The sequence below is a fragment of the Aquila chrysaetos genome, chromosome Z, assembly GCF_900496995.4.
Source record: "Aquila chrysaetos chrysaetos chromosome Z, bAquChr1.4, whole genome shotgun sequence".
Taxonomy (NCBI): domain Eukaryota; kingdom Metazoa; phylum Chordata; class Aves; order Accipitriformes; family Accipitridae; genus Aquila; species Aquila chrysaetos.
In genome coordinates, this window is record NC_044030.1 from 21,988,181 (window position 1) to 22,010,786 (window position 22,606).

At 41.0% G+C, this 22,606-nt stretch overlaps 1 protein-coding gene across 2 annotated transcripts in view; it reads left to right on the forward strand.

The window, feature by feature from the left end:
• The first annotated feature begins 1,964 nt into the window (after positions 1 to 1,964).
• GRAMD2B (GRAM domain containing 2B) overlaps positions 1,965 to 22,606 on the forward strand; it is a 44,646-nt gene continuing 24,004 nt past the window's right edge. The window contains exon 1 of one of the 2 annotated variants that reach the window (XM_030005455.2): positions 1,965 to 2,128. In XM_030005455.2, coding sequence (XP_029861315.1) covers positions 2,004 to 2,128 — 125 coding nt within the window. In that variant the 5' untranslated portion in view covers positions 1,965 to 2,003. Of the gene's footprint in view, positions 2,129 to 12,293; positions 12,320 to 22,606 lie in introns of those variants that run through there. The other variant, XM_041121015.1, reaches the window with a different exon arrangement.

Here is a 22,606-nt window from a genome sequence, read left to right on the forward strand (position 1 = left end):
TAACAGAACTTAACTGTTTTGTGGACAACAGCAAAGATGCGAAAAATTGAAGGAAGGAAATCGCATCATGATTGTTCCTTACTAAAAATGTTCCTGCAATTACCCATTCAGGGAAAAATTCAATTGTCTTCTCTCTGTATGCTCTTTAACATACAGAAGGAACCCAGTTGCCATGCTGAATTTTAATGAAGGGTTTTCATTACATTTTACTGTACAAATAGGCTGTTTTCAAAGATAAATATTTCATATTAATGATTTAGGAGCTCACTATATCACTTAAGTTTTCCAATCACTTTTAAGGATGTTTGTTTCTTCAAAAAGAATAAAGACTTCCCATCCTATGTGGATAGATGTGAACAACACAACAGAGCTAAGGCCAATTCTCCTTGTGACTAGAGGAGGAAAATATCTTTTGTTTACTGTATTTGTTGAAGGTTATGTCACTTTTTTTATGGAGGAGGAATAAAGTACAGAGACTTTGCCTAGCTAGCCAGCCCTGTGTTTGTAGTCTATGATCACACAGGATCAAGTGGAATCAAAGTAACAAAAAGGCCTAGGTAGCAAGAAACCAAAGATGTATAGCATAGCTACTGAATGAGGCATTAATTCAGAACATTTAATTCAGGAAAAACAAGAAGTCCAACTCAATTTCCAAGCAGCTTAAATACTGCTCCTAAGTACAAGTGTTCAATTTTTTCCATTTCATAGGGAATACCTAAGATGATGAAGAGTGTGTATTTTGTTCCTTTTCTGCCTTTTTTCTTTCAAGACTTCTCACATTTATTCAGAATTCTCACTTCCAAGGAAATTGCTGGTTTGGCTTTACTTTTGCTTCTTAGCTATTATGCTAATCCTGTTTCTCCTGTTGTTTCTGACATTTATAGATTTCATTACAGTTTGCTTAATACTGATCACAAAACAAATTTTATATTTAAAAAAGCAAAGACCAGGTATTTAGTCATGCAAACAAACCAGAGACAAAAAAAAAAAACCAAACCAACAAACATGGAGAAAGACATTATACTTTGACTAGATGTCTCTGAGCTTATGAATAAAACCTGGGAACAGTCCAAATGCATTTGTATTGTTTCACAATCTGTTTATAGATGCTGAGAATAGAAAGAGTGCGCTACATTCCACATGTTTGTTCAGTCTCACGGACAAACCCTTACTACCATGCAGGCCCTAAATGAAGTTTAAGAGAATTTCTGGTGGCCTTGGTGTGCTAATTCGGTACTATAAGAGGACTTGCAATCTAAAGAAACATTGCTTATCATTTCCTTGACTAACCTAATCATTATAGTCATCTTCAACAAACAGAAAACTGTGTAAGTTTGTAGTTAATGTTTGCCAATTCCTATGGAAAAAATGGTTAGGCAAACTGGTTTTGTTCAGTTGGGGTTTTGTGTATTGAGAATTAGAAGATTATCTGTATTGAAGCTAAACTGCAATGACTTGACTTTATAGCAGCTACATGCACGTATGTGCACCAATTTGTCACTGGAGAAGTGCAATATAATAATTCTGACTTGTCAGAACAGGTGGATATAGTCACTTCTGAAAGACATACAATTATGTTATTGAAACTTGCGTAATCAGAGACAGGTAGATAATTCACAAAGTAGAATTTATGACAGACCATATAGCAGGTTTTGGTACAAACCTGCCAATGAAAAATCATTTGAAATAGAGTTCCTGTTTTACATTCTTTCTTTTTCTTAATTCATCATAACAAGTTATTGTTATTAATAATGACATTCCAAAGACACAGTGCACCTAGATTTGATGACTTTTGTTTCCAAGTAAACCTATGAAGTGCTGCCAATAAAAAAGAACACACCCCCTATGATGTCACATCAATATGTTACTCATTAACTGATTTTAAAAACTAGCCTGAGCTGGAGTCATACTAAGACTGCACCTCCTATAGCACTGAAAAGCTGTGCGTTTGTAGGATCGCTCTAGAATTGAACTTACCTAACTCTGCAGTTGGCTCCATTAAAATGATGAGAAAAGGGAATTCCTTGGAGGACTCCGTTTTTTATTCTGAAAGTCAGAACAGCTTCCGAAAGTCAAGTAATGACACCCCAGTCAGCCCAACAGATTGTTCCGGATCAGTATTTATAAGGTAAATCCTGATATGTTTGAGTGTTCTGTATGTGCCTGATGCCAGGGGGGACAGGGCAGCAACACAGGAGGTCACTGGGACAAATATACCGGTGAAAATACCCTGATGGGGAAGCTTAATATGAGAAGGCAACGCATGCAGAGCTGATAATTTCACTCATGTTACTGATTGCACTGGGAAGGGGAGTGCTACTGTAAGGAGAAATTTGTAACAGAGGACAGGAGGGTGTTGTTCTCTCTTTCCTTATCTATTACACTGAAATAGGGCTTTGAATGTGTATAGCACTGTACACTAATAAACTCAAGTCTTAAAATTACCTCTGTGAGGTCATGCTGTCATGGTTTAACCCCAGCCAGCAACTAAGCACCACGCAGCCACTCACTCACTTCCCCCTTACCCAGTGGGATAGGGGAGAGAATCAGAAGGAAGAAGGTAAAACTTGTGGGATGATATAAGAACAGTTTAATAGAACAGAAAGGAATAAGCTAATAGTGATAATAACAATAATAAAATTACAATAATAATAAAAGGATTGGAATATACAAAACAAGTGATGCACAATGCAATGGCTCACCACTTGCCAACCGATGCCCAGTTAGTTCCCGAGCAGCAATCCCCCCCAGGCCAACTCCCCCCAGTTTATACACTGGGCATGACATCACATGGTATGGAATACCCCTTTGGCCAGTTTGGGTCAGCTGTCCTGGCTGTGTCCCCTCCCAACCTCTTGTGCCCCTCCAGCCTTCTTGCTGGCTGGCCATCAGAAGCTGAAAAATCCTTGACTTAATATAAACACTACTTAGCAACAACTGAAAACATCAGTGTGTTATCAACATTCTTCTCATACTGAATCCAAAACATAACACTGTACCAGCTACTAGAAAGAAAATTAACTCTATCCCAGCCAAAACCGGGACATATTCAATACTATCTATAGTATTTGAGTGGATCTCTGTCCAAAACAAATGTAGGCTTTGTTACAACAGGGAATTTAAGAAAATATTTTCATGTGTGTTTTGGCCTATATGAAACTTTACAATGCTTATTAAATCATGTTTCAGGAGAAAAGCTACCATAATCACAAGGAGTACTCATGGAAGTTGAACGCTTGCATGAATGAATACTGCTCAAGTGTTTGTGGATAGAACAATTGCAAACAATTTTTAAGGGGAAATCTTTTTTCTTACTTTGGAAGGGTAGACTTGTTGGAGTGCAGACTCACACTGAGGTAGAATTCATCTCAATGAAGAGTTCTGGACAAATCATGCACATTTTAGCACAGATAAAGGAAGGAAGGCAGTGTCAGAGGGTTACTGGCACTTACCACTTATCCTTCCCCATCTACTGCAGGAAAGAGACAAGTAAACATCCACAGTATTTATGTCAACCCATTATGAATAAAATAGCTTTAAAAAGCTATTCAAAGTAGCTTTAGACATTTATTGGTTCTTAAACAACTTGAAAATTCTTTACCAAGCGCTGTCCTTAATATCTGCTCAGTGCCCAGCCACCCTGAAGAGTGATTTGGAAGGAGCACCTCTAACTAGTCTTTGTGTGGCTGAATTGTATTTCTTTGTAGCTGTGCACAAATTCTCTATATGGGGTGACAGGTCATATCACTAATTGGGTCACAAGTATAAATAAGTCTGCTGGCCTCATTTTTCCTCTTTTGAAATGTTATTAGGGCTTTTTAATATTATATCTGCATAACGTCCTTTCTTCCAACTCAAATGTCAAAGAGAGAATGTCCAACAGTTTGAACAGAGAGTAAGGAATCAGGAATTTTAAGTTTTAATTAGAGCTCTCAAAGGGTCTTACCTAGAACTAATCACTTAGAGCCCGTTTTTTAAAAAAAATCCACATGTGTTTTTGTATGCCTCTCTTGATCTCATTTTCTGATTAGGCATGGGACATGAGTACATACAGTGGCATATGGATGGTTCAACACAAGTAGGTGATGTTTAACCACTTCTAATTTGGGCAATAAAAGTTTTCCCTCTTCTCTGTCCAGCCCAGAACACTGGGCAGACAGATTTACCTACTTTTTTATTTACCACCAGATAACAAGTACACAAAAAGCTACCATATATGCTCTGATAGGAACATGATCAGCCCTTACAAATAACAGTCCATTGACTCAGATTTCTCAATAATCAACCTGCCTGCCAAGTAGCGAGTGGCAGACGCAGGCCTTCTAGAAATCCAGTTTACTCAACTGCTGTTTCAGTAACGAGGGTAATATGATCATAAAGCCCTGCTGTGAAACTATATCTCTATCAGTAGCAAAGATGGAATAGGAGGCTGCAAATATTAGATAATCTAATAAGAAGAATGCATGACTGTACATAATAAGCTAGTAGCTGGACTGAGCTCTCACCAAACTTGCTTTTCATGTGTTTGTCACAGTCATGACACACTTATCCAGAATGAATCACATGAAAAATCAGGGAAAATGCTTGTGGGAAAAAGAAATACAGGCTCTGCATTTTTAGGTACTATTTTCAATACAGTCTTATTTACTTAGACCATATTTCCAATATATGAAGATGCATCCACAGAGAAAATCTGCTATATTAATGATTGTTCTTGTTCAACCTGATTATTCATGCCTGATGACAAAAACTGAATATATGCCTAAGTTTTTATATACATCTGTTTTCACCTCAATGTAATTGGCACCATGTGGATGGGCATTCGCCAGAATCCAGGGGGTTATTAACATTTCAGACAGGGGAGCTCACAGTTTATCACCGTGGCAGCATGTTATTCCTGACATAGAGCAAAACTGATTTCAGAAGCAAATTAAGACTCTGGAGCTATAGCTGAGGTGTCAGCCATGCATAACAGATCAGAGATTTGTATTGATAAAAGTATTGGCCACATGTGTATGCAGCATTTTATCAACATCAATGTATAGAGTTGTTCTGACATTAGAACAAAACATTTTGCAGCAGTCCAGGTCAAAATATTTGCAAAAGCAATAGGGATCTCCATCACCCCTTTGGAGCCCACCCCTATAATGTGAGTCAATACCCTGCATCCAGATCTCCTCAACTTTAGAAAAATCTCAAGCCTTGTGGTTTTGTCCAATCTTCAGAATGACCCTGAAAAAATATATTGAGCACAAGAGAATGAGATTTTTAAGCAATTTATATCAGGACTACTGACCACCAGCTCTGTGAATGTCATACTGCTATGTATGTTAACATCAACCCTAGCAATAATCAAATGCAGGTTGTATATCAATTGCTTGTGTAAAAAAAAAAAAAAGAAAACAAGTGAAGATTCAGCATTTGTCAGCAATTTTGATATTAGGTAAAAATTATAAATAAGTAAAAAAAAAAATCAGAAAAAAGTACAGCATGGAGAGGTATGTTTTCTAAAGGCAAAGCCATGGAAATGGGAGCCAAAAGGGTCCTTGACTCTAAGCCTGGCTTGGCAGCTCATTTGGTGCATTGCAATGTGTACATCAATTAAAACAGAATCATAGAATAGTTTGGGTTCAAAGCGACCTTAAAGACTGTCTAGTTCCAACACCCCTGCCATGGGGAAACACAATACTTGTGTTTTCAATCTGTGAACTGGCATTAATATTTACTTATCTTTTGCATGTAGCAGAGTAACAGAAAAACTGTGTTAACAACTTGTAACAAAAAGATTGTTTTGTTGCATTTGGGTTTTTGTTTGGACACAAAAAAGGATCTGTACATTCAGGTTTTCTCTCTGAAGATTTTTGGATGGGAATGTGAACTCTTCTAAGGAAATCTACTTCTGCATTGGAATTATACCCCTCAGAAACATCCAATGCACTGCTGTAAGGCTGAGACTTGGTTCAGACTAATCCAAGCAGTCATGTTAAAGAGATAAGCACATACCTACCATCTTCTAAAAGGTGCGTTGTCTTTATAGCTTTATGAGCACCTGAAACACTGGCAACCACTTTACTGCTCAATGCACCTGGGATTTGGCATTCACCCTATGTGGCCTTGCTATGCAAGACATATTTATGTTTGGGGTTTTTTTGTCTCCAAAGTAATATAGCTCCTAGTTCTCATGAGACAAAACAGTAAGTTTATCTGGCTCAGTAGAATAGCTTATTATTCACAACCCCATCTGATGTAAAGACTGTGAGAGAACTGATAGTGTGATTCATTCTTTCACATTATCTTGTGTCCCTCACTTTAACCTCTCTCTCCTTGGGCTAAGAACAATCCTTTCCGAAGCTCCTGGAAAGTCTGGGCGCTATTTTTTCTTGTGGAATAATCAATTTATCCTCAAAGAAGCTGTGCTAACTTTCACTTTCTTACATACTTAACATACTATGCTGCTGCTCTTCAGAGACTGCCAGATGACTAAAGGCTCCTCTCGGCAAAATTATTACCATATTTAGATATACCATGAATGTTTGCACGCATGTATGCATATCTGGCTCAAAGAGGTATCCATGTGCATTGCTTTATGATACACAGATTCAATAACTACATACCAGAATGCACATTATTCATTAGGTGCACATAGTCTATTTGATGTCTTAAACATACTGTTGCACCTGGATTGAAATTTTTGTCCATGTTAGCTGTATACAGAGATGTCACACTTGGATGTCACCCAGGATTTCCTTTGGATATTTATAAGCAGAGGATGACAAATCAAGCAAGGCTGCTTCACCAGAGTAGAACAAGCAATATTTGTATTTATCTTTTCCTGCCTAGCTGGCCAATATATTAAATGATGGTTATAAATGGAGAAAAACGGATTTCACTGCCATGGGATTTGGTACTTTCATTATAAATGACAAGATCTAGGCATCACAGCATTCTAACAATGCAATCCATGAGGCACTCAGGGCAATATATTGCTTGGGAAATGTGCCATGACTGCTTTTTTTCTTATGAACCAAGAGGAGACACTGATCTGTGTTTTTCAGCAAAGTGCCAACTGGCTGAGTGCCATCTCATAGGTAGCAGAACTGAACTGTTACATGTCACAAGTTTGCTTTTTTTCAGAATATAAGCAAGTCGCCATGAACAATTTGGAGAAAGATGAACGTTCCTTTACTTCACCAGCTCCACTGTGTTTTGCCATTAACCCTCCTTCCCATACTGTTCTTTTGATCAGTGAAAGATACATCACTAAGACTCACAGTATGCAGCTTGTCCTCTGTGACTCTACACAGTAAGTTGTGTGAAGGTCATTGGTATCAAAATGGCAGTAAATGTGCTGATGGAGGACATGTACAATGCGTTACGCATTCACTATGAGTGCGACTGACACCACATTACTAACACCCCAGAAGTTTCATGTGAGAATTTCTCTCCTTTTTCCTGCTGGGTGCTACAGTACATAATTATAGTGTAATCTACTTCATCCAATTGCTTCAGTATTCAGCCACAATGAACAGCCTCAGCGTGCCTCACCATTTGTGGTGAGAAACGCTCTAACTAGCTCTCAGCCCAGCTTACTTCATATGCCCTATGCACCTTCCTGTCCAAAGGGGAGTTCAACCAATACAGTAATCCAGGCTCCTTTAAACAAAAACCAAGAACAGATAGGCAGATATGACTTCTAGCAAACTGCTCAGAAGAAACCAATCAATCACCTGATATAGGTCTCTATAAAGCAATCTCACACTTTTAAAAACAAATAAGTTACTAAACTCTTAATCCAGGCAAGGAACGAAGATCAATTGGCCAAAACTGCTTTTCACTCCTGACAAAATTGCACCACTCACCGTGTTCCGGCCCCAGTTATCTTCTAGAGACTATTTAGGACCTTGGTTTACTCCATTTATTTTGAGCATACTTCAAGTATGCTGAGTGACTTGCAGATGTTTCTGAACATTCCTGCTTGAGGCAGGAGTATCACCAACATGAGATCGGATCAGGTATGGCTTTGTCTAGCTGGGTCTTGTAACATCCACAGACAGAGTCTACAAGCTCTCTGGGCAACTTCTTCCAATGCTGCACCACTCTTATAGTACACTTTTTGTCTTTCCTAGTTTGTACCTCCCAAGCTGTAAGCCATTTCACTCTGGTTTGTGGCTGACTTGCATATATTCTAGAAATCAACATTTTTGAGTTTCAACATCTTTCCAAATGTCTATAGTTTGTGTCTCATACTATCACAGCTCCTTTTTCTATGGTATCCAACATAAGACTGCCTTCCTATCACGTTTCAACAGAGTACTATAAGGACTTATTTAGCAGTTCTCTCATCACTTAATGGCTTCCAAGGCATTTGACTAGCTTTCACAGAATCCTACCAGTGCAGAATATCATACAGAAAACTGAAGACAAGACACATAATGACCTATAATCCAAAAGCACCTGTATTCATGAACTGTTAAGGCTGTATCTCTTTGTACCTTTTCACACCTGCAAAGAAGCACAGAAGAATTGTATACTGAGGAGAAGTGTGTTCAAAGTATACAGAATGCCAGAAATCATTGTACTCATTTTCTGCTTTGTTCCTTCCCAGGGAAGTTTCCTCACATTCAGTCATGCTGATACTTGCCATATAAGCTGAGAAATACTTTATAAACAGCCTTGATGACTGTACTGAAATAAAACCCCAAGACACACAAATACTGTTGATTAAGACAATCCCTAATCCTTTGTATTTCCAGCTAGATTGTCTTTTTTTTTTATCATTCATCGGCAATATCCTATCCAAGAATCTCTAGGCATCGGTAGCAGTCCTACTGCTTTTTACACTGACCTTTCCAGTGTGTCTCATTGGGCGCCTTTACTCTTCTTCTTCTCATGTCATTCAAGCTAGGATTCATAATTATTCTGATAAATTAAAAAAGCAGTCTGAAAAAAAGACCAGAGTGAAATTCAAAAAGGGTATGCAGAAGGTCATACTTAGTCAAATCTAACAATCAGCTGCTAATGTACTAGAGGAGAACAACATCTCAGTTGTCCTTTGTAAAAGGTTCACCAGGTCATAGTGGTTCAACAATTAAACTTGAGCCAGCCTCACTCTGCTGTGAAACACATAAACAATTTACTATGAAATATAAACAGTGGTAGTGTATATAGTACAGATGAAGTAATCTTTTAATCTTGCCTCCATTCAGCCTTTGTAAGGCTTCTGGTGTCCAGCTTGGGGCACTGCACTTCAGAAAAGATCTGAACCTATTACAGACAGTTCATAGGAAAAAAAGAAGTGCAGAAAATGCAATTTATACTTTTTATCTGAGGCTAAAGACAAGAAGAAAATAGGGGAAAATGGGAGACAGTTTTTCACTGTTCTTCATATTGAATAAATTAAGAAGCAATGGCTTTAAATTTCAGCAAGAAGGATTCAGGATCACTCTAGAGATTAGGGAGGACTTCCCCTGGATGACAGCAAACACCGGAATTGATTGCCTGGATACATTACTGACTTTTAGGAACAACTTAGACAAGTGTCTTGTCAGGGATGACACAGGAATAGCAGGCCTTGCTTTGGGATAGGGAATGAACTTGATGACTCAGTGAGTCTCTCCCCATTCTGCTTTTCTGTGATTTCATATGTATCTTAAATCTTTTTTTACCATGAAAGTTCTTCCTATTCTTTCATCTCTAGTTTTTCACCCTTTGCTGTGTTATACATAACATTGATATCAAAACCTGATTATTGAAAACCCTTAACCCTCTCTGAGGCTTAATGTAGTCTCTTCAGAGCAGGAACCTGTCAATTTTTGCCTGCATGGCATCACCAGTACTGCAGGTATTAAACAGTGATCAGTAATTTTATAGTACACTAATTTCTCTTTCTCTCTGCAATCTGCACTTCACCAATTAGACAAAAACACAGTCCAGATTTTCACACAACAATGGGTCTCTGTGGGTGACAGTTTGGTCTTCACATACTTGCTTTACTGTATCTGTACATATGAGCAATTATAACTGTACAGTAAAAGGTTCTTTGTGGTTTTTTGCGTATGTAAGACTTGCTACAGCATACCAAAATAAAAGCATAAGGTTTTCAAATATATTCCACCCACATAAACAGCTGCACATTTGACCATTTTATATAGGGCACTCCTCACTACATATTACTGAGAATCCTGGCATTCAGGACTTCTATCACTCGCGAGTGTGTCCTTTCGATCTAGAGCTCCTGCACCATCCACAGTTTGACAAAGCTTGGCCACAGAGTTTCTTTTTCAAATCCTCAAAAAAACATGAGCTATAGTCATTGCTTATTACTGCCACTGTCTAAGAAGGCATGTATTGACAATTTGCCAGAACCAAGTCTCTGACAAAAGTGAAGATATCATGATATGGAACAAAGTATTTAGTAAGGATTCATTTTTACTGTCTAGGCTGCAGGCATCAATTTATTTGAATGCAAGCTTCTTCTACAGTAAACACCTTGACTAATTAAAACAGAGCTTTGCATACCTTGAGAATGGAGCCAGGTGACACTAAAACAGAGACCGAGCTCCAGAAACCAAGCAGCTCTTTTCCAGTTTTTGCACCACTGTGGTAGAGGCAGAAACCTCTGGAGAAAGTGAACAAAAGAGTCTGTGGTAGCATTTATCTCCTGTAGCTAAATCTGCCAAAGGCTGAAAATCTAAGCACTGAAAAGGCAGATGATTTTACTTGTTCAAATATCTAAAAGTCAGATTCTCACCTACTGTAAACCAGCATTGTTCTGCTGGAGTGGGTAGAGCTACACAAGAGTTATTCAACCATAAGTCTGCCTTCAGCCTCAAAATTAGGACTAAAATAGCAACTGATACCTTTCTAGTGCAATGAAAGGCCTCCAAAAATGAGATGAAGGGTAGGCAGTCACTTTTCCTACTGATTCCAGACATACTGTACCTGCCTTGGTAGTGCACACTGATATGAGAACAATTCCCAGGGAACCCAAAAACTCATACAAGCTGCTGCACTCCAGCAAAGGGTTTCCAGCAAAGGGTCCTGGGTCCAAACAGACATAGGATGCCAATGCTGCCTTCCCTGGCTCTTTCAGTTCCAGCTCTACTCACAGCCCAGACAGCTGAACTGGGGCCTATTCTGTTATCGCTTGGATAAATAGGATGCCAGTATACGCAGGTTGCATCTGGCATAAGGGGGTGGGAGAGGCTCTGCAATGCAGTGCCAAACCTGCTCAGGTGCTCCACAGGGGAGCATAAGTCAGCAATCAAAGTCTCACAGGTACAGGACCTAACAGGTCTGAATAATCCTTCTTGTAAATTACATCTCATTTCTTTTCCACATGTGCCTTGTTTTTCATGTTAAATAATACATAAACATTAGTTAAAGTCTCCCAGAAATAGAGCCATTTTAACTGTCTTCCCTTTTATGCAGCTTGGCAGATAGTCTTCAAATTTTCTTGGACTGGAGCTAATTAAACCCACCTGGTCTAGCTAGGACCATACAGCAATCTCACATTTTCTACAGGATCTGTGTGCCCAAGCAGCTATGGCAGTCCCGAGCTTTTTCACCATTAACACCTCTTTCTTTTTACTGATTTCCTGAATATATTGCAACAATACCTAATACTTAGTTCTTGTACCTTCAAAATACAGTGTAAGTATCAGGCAATCCTAACAATGCTGTCAATCCAATCAATCACTGGAAGGTCATTGATTTGGTTCATACATCTTTTAATCTGAAATGTACGTTAATATCTATCTCCTACCCTGATGTCCACTAGCAGAGACCACTCTCTAGCACATATCGTCCTCTTACCTCTTGTGAACAGTCCTGCAGTTAGGAACAAAATACATTCTGTCGTTAATTCTATCAATATATCCTAACACATTAAACCATGAAAACAGACCTTTTTGTAGAGATGTTACATTGAACTCTCATCCCAAGGTTGGCCTTCGTTAGATTGCATCATTATAGCCACAGACTCCGTCTTTGCTTTCTGAAAATATTAGCTCACCAAAGCGAACCCCGACTTGGGTATTAACCAGGTAATGAAAACATTTTTCATATGCATGTTGACAGTTTGTGTCTGCCATGTCAGATGACTGGTGCCAAAAGCTGCCATTTAACCTCTCCGAGGGCACGCAACTTCCCTGACAGCCCCCCCAGCGCAAGCCACAGGAAGGCTCTGCTCGCTCCGGTTTTTGCACATGAGATCATTTCCTCTGCAGCCAAACCAGTGTGGGGTGCTGCTGAAGAGAGAGGAAACAAAAAAACCACCTGAGGCAGCCACAGATGGAGGGATCAGCCAGTCACCACAGAAGTTAGTGTTAGTACAGCTGTCTGGATGCCGGCATCGCTATTTGGACTACCGCCTGCTTCAGAGAGACACTGGGGAAGCGTGCTGACAGAAACCTGTGGAAAGCCGTTTCCACGAGTTACCGCCGGCCTGCAAACTCTCTCCCAGGCCTGGCCAGGCAGCCTCGCGCGCCGCGCCGTACGCCGTCCCGCCCGGCCGCCTTCGCCTCAGGGCCCCGGCCGCCTTCGCCCCCTTCCCTCCTCAGACCGTGTGTGTGCGTGTGAAACCGCATCTCCCGTCCCGCCGTATGAAACATTAAGGACACCTTTTGTTCGAGCCAGCGGGAGGCAGCGTCTCACGCCACGACGTCCCGACTGAGTAATTTAAGGCGCGTAACGGATCGGCCACGCGGGGAGCGCCTCAGTCACTTCACGGCCGCAACCCGGGCCGACCTTCCGCCGCGGCCCGAGGCGGCAGCCAGCCCCCGGGCGGGCGGAACCGGTTTTTAGCGGCTTCCCGCCGCGGGCCCGTGCTCCGGCTCCAGCCGGCCCAGGACGGCGGCGGCGGCGGCGAGGCCCGCCCCGCGGCGGGGGCGGGGCGGCCTGGCCCGCCGGTTTAGTGCCGGGCGGCGGCGGTGGCGGGCTGTGGCGTGTCGATGGTGCTCACGACCGAGCAGCGGTGCGATGCGGAGGAGCCGAAGGCTGCACGGGCCGCCGGCAGGCGGGAAAACAGGGGTGCCCTGCGGCTGTGAGTACTGCCTGAGGCGGGAGGGGGGGCGGCCGCCCGCGGGGACCGCGCGCAGCCCCGCGGCGGGGGGCGGCTCCTGCCCGGGCTGCCCCGCGGGGGAGCGGCGGCCGCGCAGAGTTACTCGGCGGAGTCACGGCGGCGGCCGGGCACTGTGAGGCGGCGGCGGCGGCGGTGGCGGCGGGGCGAGCTCCCCAGGGCGGCGGGCACTGGAGGCGGCGGCGCGGTGGGGGCTTCGCTGTTCTGGGCGTTGGCTTTGGTTTGAAGTTCGTGGGGAAGAGTCGCCAAGGGCTCTCCGCCTCCAGGCTTAAATGAAGCACGAACATCTGTCTCTGCTCAGCCGAGGTCTGAGCGCTTCGGGAGGCGGCCCCGAGCACAGCGTTAAACTCTGAAGTCGTACTTTTAGGAGCAAGGTGTAGAAATACTGCTTCTGGTAATTTCGTGCAACAGCCTGGAAATCCTTCTCTGCCGTGGCACAGAAATCCAGCAGCTGTGCTTTATCACTTACAGTAATGTGCATGGGCTCCAGCGGGAAGCTGTGATCCTCCCCTCTGGGTGCTAGGAAAACCCAGAACTTTGTCAAAAGTTCACAAAGTTTGATACAGGCAAGATGCAGGAAAATGGGAGTTCAGTCTGACTTGTGTACCTGACAGAGATGGGACAGGCCGCTCCGGCAAGGCGGTGGGCGCTTGCCTGCCTTGGCGTGGTTGCCCAGCAGGGCCATATCCATAGCCAGCCTCCTTTTACTTTTTAACCTGAGAGGTACTGTAAAAATTGAGCAGATGAAGAGATCAAAAATACTTCATGTTCCTCGGGAGGAAGAGGAGGCCTTGCTGGCTGGTAAAGGCTGCTTAGGCTAATGATGGAAGATAGGGAAGTCAGAGGGCTTCCCCTTCCAGGGGTGGGAGGACTCCCTGCACTCCCCCGAGGCCACTGACCATGGTAATCACCAACATATGAAAATTTTGCTAGAATCAAGCATCTGTCTACTTCCATACCGGGCTCCCAATTCATGTGGAACTTGACAGTCCCAAGGATGCTGTTTGAGAAGTTAAGCATCTGTGAAACTAGAAACTAAAAAAATCTGGGTCTTTCTCTTCAAAAGGAAAAAAAAAAAGTTACCTTCTCCTAATCTGGGATGATTCCCCTCCCCAAAGAACTTTTCTTCACAAAGATTTAATCTTAAACAGCCTCCAGGAGAAAGGAGAGCAAGTTTCCCCAACTGTTGTATCCCTGGTCTCTTAAGCAGGTGTATTCCCAAAGTATGTGTTGCAACGAAATCTGTTGCCAGAAATAACTTGCTTGTTAGAGAGCACTGGGAATCAAAGTGTCTTCTAAGTGTCCTTTATCCTGTATGGTGTAGTCACATCAGTGACTTCACATTACAAATGAGGTGTAATTCTCCAACCTTCTCTAGAGCCTTCTGACTTCAAGCCTTGGGTTCTGATCCCCCACGCAGAATTATGCCAATGAACCTAATGAATTTCTTCAGGTATGCAAGATCTGTGTCTGATTTTTCTCTCGAGAACAGGACTAGGAGTCTAAATGTATAGAAAGCTTGATGTCAGAGACATTGTACGTGCACCAACTAACTAACTGACCCTCTGTTTTGTCCCCAGGTGTTAGTCGTTCAGTGCTGAATTGGCTACAGTTGTAGAAGTGAGGTCAGTCTTAACCAGTGTGATAAATGGAGACATCTCACTTGCTATGACTCTCCTTTTTTTAGCTGTCAATTTTTGCTGATCAGTAGAAAGTAGGTGTCATGCAGGGGAAAGCTAGGTGGTCTGTTATGCTCCAAGCTACAGTGTTCAGCGATACTAGTCTGGGCAGCAAGAGGTGAAAAGACTGGAGTAGGTAAAAAAGTTGAAGTGCTTTGTCTTAAACTACAAAATTCTTTACACACTTGCTGGCTGGAAACACAGTTGAAATTTATTTGCCAATCCCATTTAACTGGTAGCTGGACCCTTCTGAGAAACTGTCATGTTCATTCGACTGTGAGTTAAGCTCAGAAGCCAAGTAACTTTGGTTTGACTAACGTGAAGCTACAGGGAGGATTGTTCAGCTGAAGGACAAGAACAGAATCTTGGTTTTGATTCAGTTAGAAGTGAACTTGCTAAAAGTTGGATTGCTGAAGATTTGTTTTTAGAAAAATTCATAAATAAGTATGTGTGGTTGTGGTGCAGTTTCATTCCCTTCATGTACTTCCAGGGAACAATATGCAATCAACAGTGCTTATGCTGGCCTCTATTTGAAAAAAGTCCTAGCAGAGTTACAGAGGCTAAGGGAATCTCTTAGTGTTTTCCAAAGCTCGGGAGAGAGAGATTTATGTTTGTACTGTAGTCTGTACTTCCTGGAGGTATGCTTAAAGTCTTGTTCAGTTTAGAGATGGACTTTATAGCTCGATGTGCTTCTGCTGCTACCATAGAGGTGTCCCTGGGGGATAGGTGCTTCTGAAAGATTGAAGCTGTAGAAGTGTTTTTTGGGTTTAGTTTTTTTTGTTGTTGGATTGTTTTTTCTTAATCATCTCAAGATGAGACCTGAGAAGATTATGTTTATCTGCCAGTGATTCAGAACTTTATACAGAAGGTTAAGTACATTCATATTGATTTAGAAAATGGGCTTCACTGGCATGTTTAGCAATAGTTATATCTTTGCAAAGTTTGCAAAACATGTCTGTGGGTTGTACAATCCCAGAGGTAACACTGTGTGGAAGGTGCGCAATGCTATTACACAGACCCAAAATAGTCATGTGCCAAAAGTTTGTCATTATGTGGAGTTTCTCCCAAGCAAATCAGAAGTTCCTGGACAGAAAACGCCTTCCAGGTGGTGTTCCCTGACCATTACATCCTGAGGTGGCCTCAGGCCAAAAAGGAATTAACATTTGCATTGTATTTAGAGGGTATTTATTTTTCTGATTTGAAAGTGGGGTGTGTTATGTTTGCAGTGGTGCTGGACCTGCCTCAGAAGCCGTCAGTCCCACTGCAGGAACAGCTTGTGGAACAGATGTTGTATCGTTGAAAACAGATTGTGGTACATTAAGGAGAAATGGCAGAGGTGTAGTAACAAGCAGTTCATATTCCATGTCTGCATCCTTCTGCTTTCACGCATACTTGCTTCTGTTGAAGTCAATATGGCATTTTCTGGTTTCCACAGATAGTATTTGGCCTAGTACGATTAAACCTGTCTGTATTAGGGCAATGTGCTGAGTTACTGTATGGTAAGATACCACTAACATTAAGTGGCACATCTGTCCCCTTACAGTTACAGCATAAGGTAATGTCCAGTTACTGAGTGTAACTTAAAGAAATGAGGAAACTAGGACTTAAGACTCTGAAAGGTATGGAGAGTTTTATATTTTTTTTGAGCAAAAATACATTGCAGATACCGGGGAAAGTATGCTACTGAAAGCAGTGGAAAATGCTTACAGGCAAATTACATACTTCTGGGAAAAGAGAGAATTTGATTTTTATGGTTTGTTTGTCTGATGTATTATGCTGCCATAACAGATGTTTCCTAATAACTGTTACTCAGTTGATAAGTTAAAAGACAATTAATTGACAGACCTCTGCATACTCATAACTCACTTTTTTTTCCTAAACTCTCTTACTGGAGAGAAACACAAAATGCAGAGAAGAAGAGGGAGGTTATTTATTACTGATTCAAAGTTTTATTTCAGCTTTGATCCAGGTTAACTCCTTTCCAGCAGCCAAACTTCTACTGGTTTTTTGTGAAGTGAAAAAGGCATAGGTATGTGCCTATGTTATTCACGTTCTGTAATTTCAGTGGATGAAGATATTAACACATATTAAGTATCATATTTTTTAATTCTTGCCTGGTAGTTCTTCCCTATTTCTATAGCAAAAGTTGTAATGTGTGATCTGAAAAGAAGGATAGGCTTGCAAAGTAAAACATTTAAATTTGTGGTGTGACAGAAAAGAGTTTTCCAATCTGGCTTACCTCCATTTGTTCATGGTGATGTTTTTTAATTGCTCCTATTTTTTCCTTTTTTCGTGTCATTCTTACTTTGTTCACTGTATAGACATGCTTAAGTTATAAAAGCAGCTTTTTAAAAATAATTGTGCCATGTGTAAATACACGATACGTATCTGAACAGCCTTTTCTTTGTACCAAAGTGCCTCATTGGCTAACCTGAAATACTCCAAATGTGCTACCTTTATTGGCTGTATGCAGTCTGTGAGAAATGCTTGTTAGGCAACATAATATTACAGATAAGCTTTAGGCAGCAGGATTTGTTGCCAGTATTTGACACATGATGCATAACTGTAGTATCAGAGTATTGTCTTCTTACCACCATCTCCATAAATGTTGCAGTCATGTGGTTGGAAATTATGTGCTTATCTAATGATACCACTGCTGGGACTAATGATCTTCGTGCTCTGTATATAGCTGTTGCCAAGTCCATATATATCCTTTCCACTTAACCTTTGTAGACTTGGGTTACTATTATACCAGAGAGATCTTGTGTTTGGTCTAGCAATCTTTACAGACCTCTTCTGTAGTACTTACTTTAACCAAAATTTGTAGGTAGCTGTCTGGATCCAGCTAGGCTGATCAGCAAAAGTCTTTTCAAATATTGTTATCACAGAGCAAATAATTTCTCTGCAGATAATAGGAATACAGTAGGATAAGTTGTCTTTCCCTGTTTCTCCACTTTTCCTTGAAAAGAAACTTCTTGCTTTATCTAGAAGATCTCTGAGCTACCCAAAATTACAGAGTGATTATGTTTTCTTGCCAGAAAGCTGTGAACAAATGTTTATTTAAAACATCCATTTTTCCTTCCAGATAATGCAAGGTTCAGTGGGAGATTCCAGGAGGACATGGGCAACTGCTCCCTGCCAGCCCACTGTATGGGCCCTTGTCTCCTCTTTGTAAAATGGTGTAATGTGCTGTCTCATGCTGGGGTGGTTGTTACAGTAATGGAATTACGTACTGAGAGGTGGGACACATGAATAAAAGGGAGAACCAGGGGTTGTAGGGTACGTACAAGGGGAACACAGTTGCCTCTTCTTCATTCCCTGGTAACTGAGCTTCAGTGCCGTACCGAAGTATTCACTTCCTTTAACTAAACTTCCACGGGCTTTGACTGGCTTCTGCCTCCATCCTTGAAAAACAGCAGTCTAAGGTGAGGGAGGTAATACGCTTCCAGAAAGAAAGCAGCAGGAAATAATGTCCAGAGTGCAGATAGGCAACAGGGAAAGAAACTCAGCAGGTTAGAAGATGTAGAGGCAGACTGAAGCCACCTTCTTCTGTGGATATATGGGGGAAGCCTTCCAGTTACTTTACTATGAAAAAACAGTTCCTGACGTCCCTCCAAAAACCAGCCACACCTAGGCATGTCCTCTACAAAGACCCATTCCTGTAGGTGCATCAGTGGTTTAGCCCTCTGGGAATCTTAGTTTAGGCTGTTTAGGACAGATAGACCACCTAGGCAAAAGACTCTTGGTGGTAATTTTGTAGCTACTGTTTATGCTACACTAGCTCAAGAAGAGCCATTTAGATTTGTTCAGCCTTTTTCTGGACAAGAAGGAGTGTTACAATACAAAAGTCCAGTAAATAACAAAATTATATATATGCCTATATGATTTTGTGAAATTTTACAATACATGTAGATATGCTATGGCCAGCATAGGAGAGAGTGGATGTTGCCATGGAGGGCAGCGTGTGGCTAGTGGAAAGGCTCATGCTGAAGGAGGAGTCTCACAGAGCATTCAGACTCAGTGTCCTGGAGTCACAGAAAATATAAAGTCAAGTTGGCACTAGCAGGGATCTGGCCACCACATGTCACATCCGATTCTAATAAGGATGTCTTTTTCCAAGACGTCAGAAGGAAAATGGTTCCTTATATACAGTGTGGCAGTCAAAGGCACTGTTGTGATTAGCGTCAGTTAGGCCCATTGTTGGAAGTGAGTATTTCCTACTGTGAAATAATAGCTTTTGTATTAGATTATCTACATTGTTCTAGTCTTTTCTGTGAACACATAGGTGGGCCTGTAAGAAAAATTGTAGGTCACAAAGATAATTATGGGAGATTCAGCATTGCCAGACCCTTGGTGAACAGTGAGCCTCCAACAGAGATTTCACTTTGATCCGCTTCCATCCTTGATGGAAGGTGTGATGAAACAGGATAGATGGACACAATTAGATGTTCATTTTCATCTTAGTGTTTTGCATTAGGCCTTGTTGGGCACTATTATTGCTGGGGAACCCACAAAAAATGTTGTACTCGGGCATCCCTTGAAATACGTACTTTTAAATTTTCTCTGCTCAATTAGTGTCACCTTTTAAACAGAGAAATCTCAATAAAGAGTGTGGATTATCTGTTGTCAATGCCAGTTCTCAAAGAAACTGTTGCATGATCAAGCCCAGCCATCCTTCTCTTTGTGTATAACCTGTCTGAAGAATCAATATTATTTCTTCCTGTGTACATTGATTAAAAAACTTTGTGTGCAGCATTTTGAGTCATTATTTCTAAAAGTGCAATAAAACAGAAGCTTCTGATCAAGTGATTCATGGTAGCTTCATTTTTTAACTTTGTTTTTCTTAAGCAGCAGAGAAGGGAATAAAGGGGTTGGTAACATTGCTCCCAAACTTATGCTATTATCTCTAGCTGTTTGCATTCTTAATAGCAGTTGTTAATATAATTGCTGGTGTCTGCTTTTTTTTTCTTTTTTTTTTAATCCTAATTCAGTCCAGTATAACTACTCAGTTTTTTTCAAACACACAATTAATGCTGGCAAACTGGCAGCCAAGTCTTGTATCATGTGGAGGCATGTTGCTCTGGAGTTCTTCTGCCAAAAAACAGAGATGTAGCTTCAGGTAATGAGGCTAAACCTTTGTGCTTATGCTCTGGTGATCAGGCCTCATTTGTAAAGATGCTTGTGTTGTTCCAGAGAAAGATTTGTGTTGTTTCTGCCTGAGTTACAGAGCAGATCTAACTGATAGATGCCTATGAGGTCATACTGGACACATGGATTGTGTACAGATGCAGTATTTATCTTTTTATTGAATTTGGTATAGGATAATTGGTAGACCTGACACTTAAGTGCCTTTGCCCTCTTTTCTGCATCCTGAACAAGTTGTAGATCAGGAATTCTTTCTTTTCCCTTTTTCGTGTTACCTCTGGAAGCTAAAGCTAAAAATGCGATCTGATATAAGGCTACATGCTTTGTCTTCAGTAGGAATTGTGATCCTATTTTTTGACTTCTTCTGGTTTAGAAGATAAGGTAGGCTAGAACTGGGAGATAGGAAAAACTTTCCTCCTAAAGGCTGCCAGCAAGTTGGAGAATGAAAAGAACACGTACTCCAGACCAAAGCAGATGTGAATGAATGTCTCCCCTAAGGTCTTTTGCTTCACTTTTTTTTTTTCAGAAATGTGTCTGTCGAGATTTGTGTTTTGTGCTGGATTTGACCATGCTTATGTTCAGATAAATAGTTGTTGGTCACCCTGCTGAGACTCCAATGAAAACTGTTTCATGGGAATCTTGTGGAGTTGAGTAAAGATAAATATGAGAGGGCTTTTGCTTTTTGAAGTGGATATCTGAAACGGAAACTCTTGAAAAGACAATAGGGCTAAATAGCTTATGTTCCTGTTCTAGTGTTAACTTAATAAAATACCTTGTTATAGTGTCTCGTGTTTCAGAGCACAGGGAATTCTTCTGTGGGTTGGTTTTTTGTTTTTTTTTTTCTATGGAACTTGATAGCAGTCTGGTTTTGATTAGACAGGGAATACAGCCAGTTAATAATAGATGGTATTTAGAGCAGAGAATTTACATACTTGCTAATGACGTCTGCAGTGTCACAGTGATCTTGCTGATGTACAAGTGGTAAGGTAGTGTGAAACCTGATCTGGTTATTATGTGAAATGTCTATTCAGTTGAGGAAAAAAACCTGACTTCCTCTATCCTTAACAGTGTTGGAGGGGTTTGTTCAGAATTAACTCAAAAATTTAATTCATCCTTTTAATAAATATATAGCAACACAGACATACGAAGCTACTCACAGGTGAGTAATTGTGTTCCAAGAGATAGCTGTGAAATAGAATACAGTAGATATTTCTGAAATTAATTATCTTGATATATAAAATAAGATTCACAGTTAACACAAGTCTTTAACAATTTGGTTGGTTCCTCTTTTGGTGCTAGCTGACATTGAGATACCACCTGTGCCTGCAGTCCTGTTTCATCCTAAAAGTGCATAGAGAAACACATGGTATATATGCATGTGTGCTCATCCATATGCATGTGATATTCAATTAATGTGCAGCTGTATTTGCCTCCATTATGCTGTTTGACTGTGATCTCACAAGAAGAGAACTAGCCTGTTCCTTGAACAGCCTGCGGTAGTTAAATCTCAGTCTGGTTCATACCTATTCATATTAACAAACTGACCCTTTCCCTCATGCCAGGTTTCACATTTCTGCTCCTTCATTAATGCTTTGCTGCTCTCCATATTTGGTATAAATACATCTGCTGGCTATATATCTGTCATAAAAAATACATAAGAAATGCCGTACTTCAGAATCAGCTGCTTCACTTCCTTTACTTTTCAGCCTTAAATACAAGCTGTGTGCTAAATACATGGAATTATACAAATACCAAATGCATACATTATGGCTATGCTTAACATCTATTATAGCAGCTGTCTGCTCCTTTATGATTAGCTCATTTTCTGCCTATTTTAGTAGTTTTGGAGTCTCAGTGGTAGTCAATGTTTGGCTTTCCATTTGCACAGTAAAAGTGACACTTGGTCTTAGAAGTAGATTAAATCATAACATTATTCTGAGGCATGTTTTTTAGGAGATCTATTTTCTCCCATAAACAGTGCATTGTGCCACCTAACACTGGAGCGTGGCTGTAGTGCTACTGGAGGCATTTTGCTTCTGAGTGACCAGACTTTGTAGAAACAGACAACATCTAAATCCTCTACTTGAGCACTGTTGTTAGTTCATCCAGTGTGGAGACCACTTTAATCTGCTATGAAGAGAACAGCAGGAAATTTTACAATGGAAAAGGTATTTTCTTCACTCCAGTGGTGAAATAATTCAACTGTGTAAGGTATGAAAGCAAGCTCATCAGATAAAGCACTCCGGATTTTGATTAGCCATCCAAAAAAGGTTTGTTCAGGCTGGTGCAGTGTAGGAAAGATGTTCAGAGGAATGATGGAACGTACCTTCCGAAAGAAGACTTAAGACTTTAGGCCTAGCAAAAGGAAGGTTGAGATGATTGCTCCTTCAGGCCGTGATAGGTCATGGAAAGCCTGTGCTGAGGAGGAGGCCTCTGGCCTGCAGCATGCTTACCAGGGTGTCCTTTCCAGCATTAGCACATTTCATCTTACCCCCTCACAGTCATCTCTGCTTGAAGCATGTTGCCAGTATGTCTCCTGGAGGCTGCCTAGACGTCTTCATCCTGCTTCATATCCTTTGCTTTTAAGCCTGTCAAAGTCTGTCATCTTGATTTGGGATCCTGAAATGTTTTGAGCTTCTCCCTCTGGCTTTTAGTTTCTGAAAGAGTAACCAATTCCCTTATCTGAATAGACTCATGTCTGGGA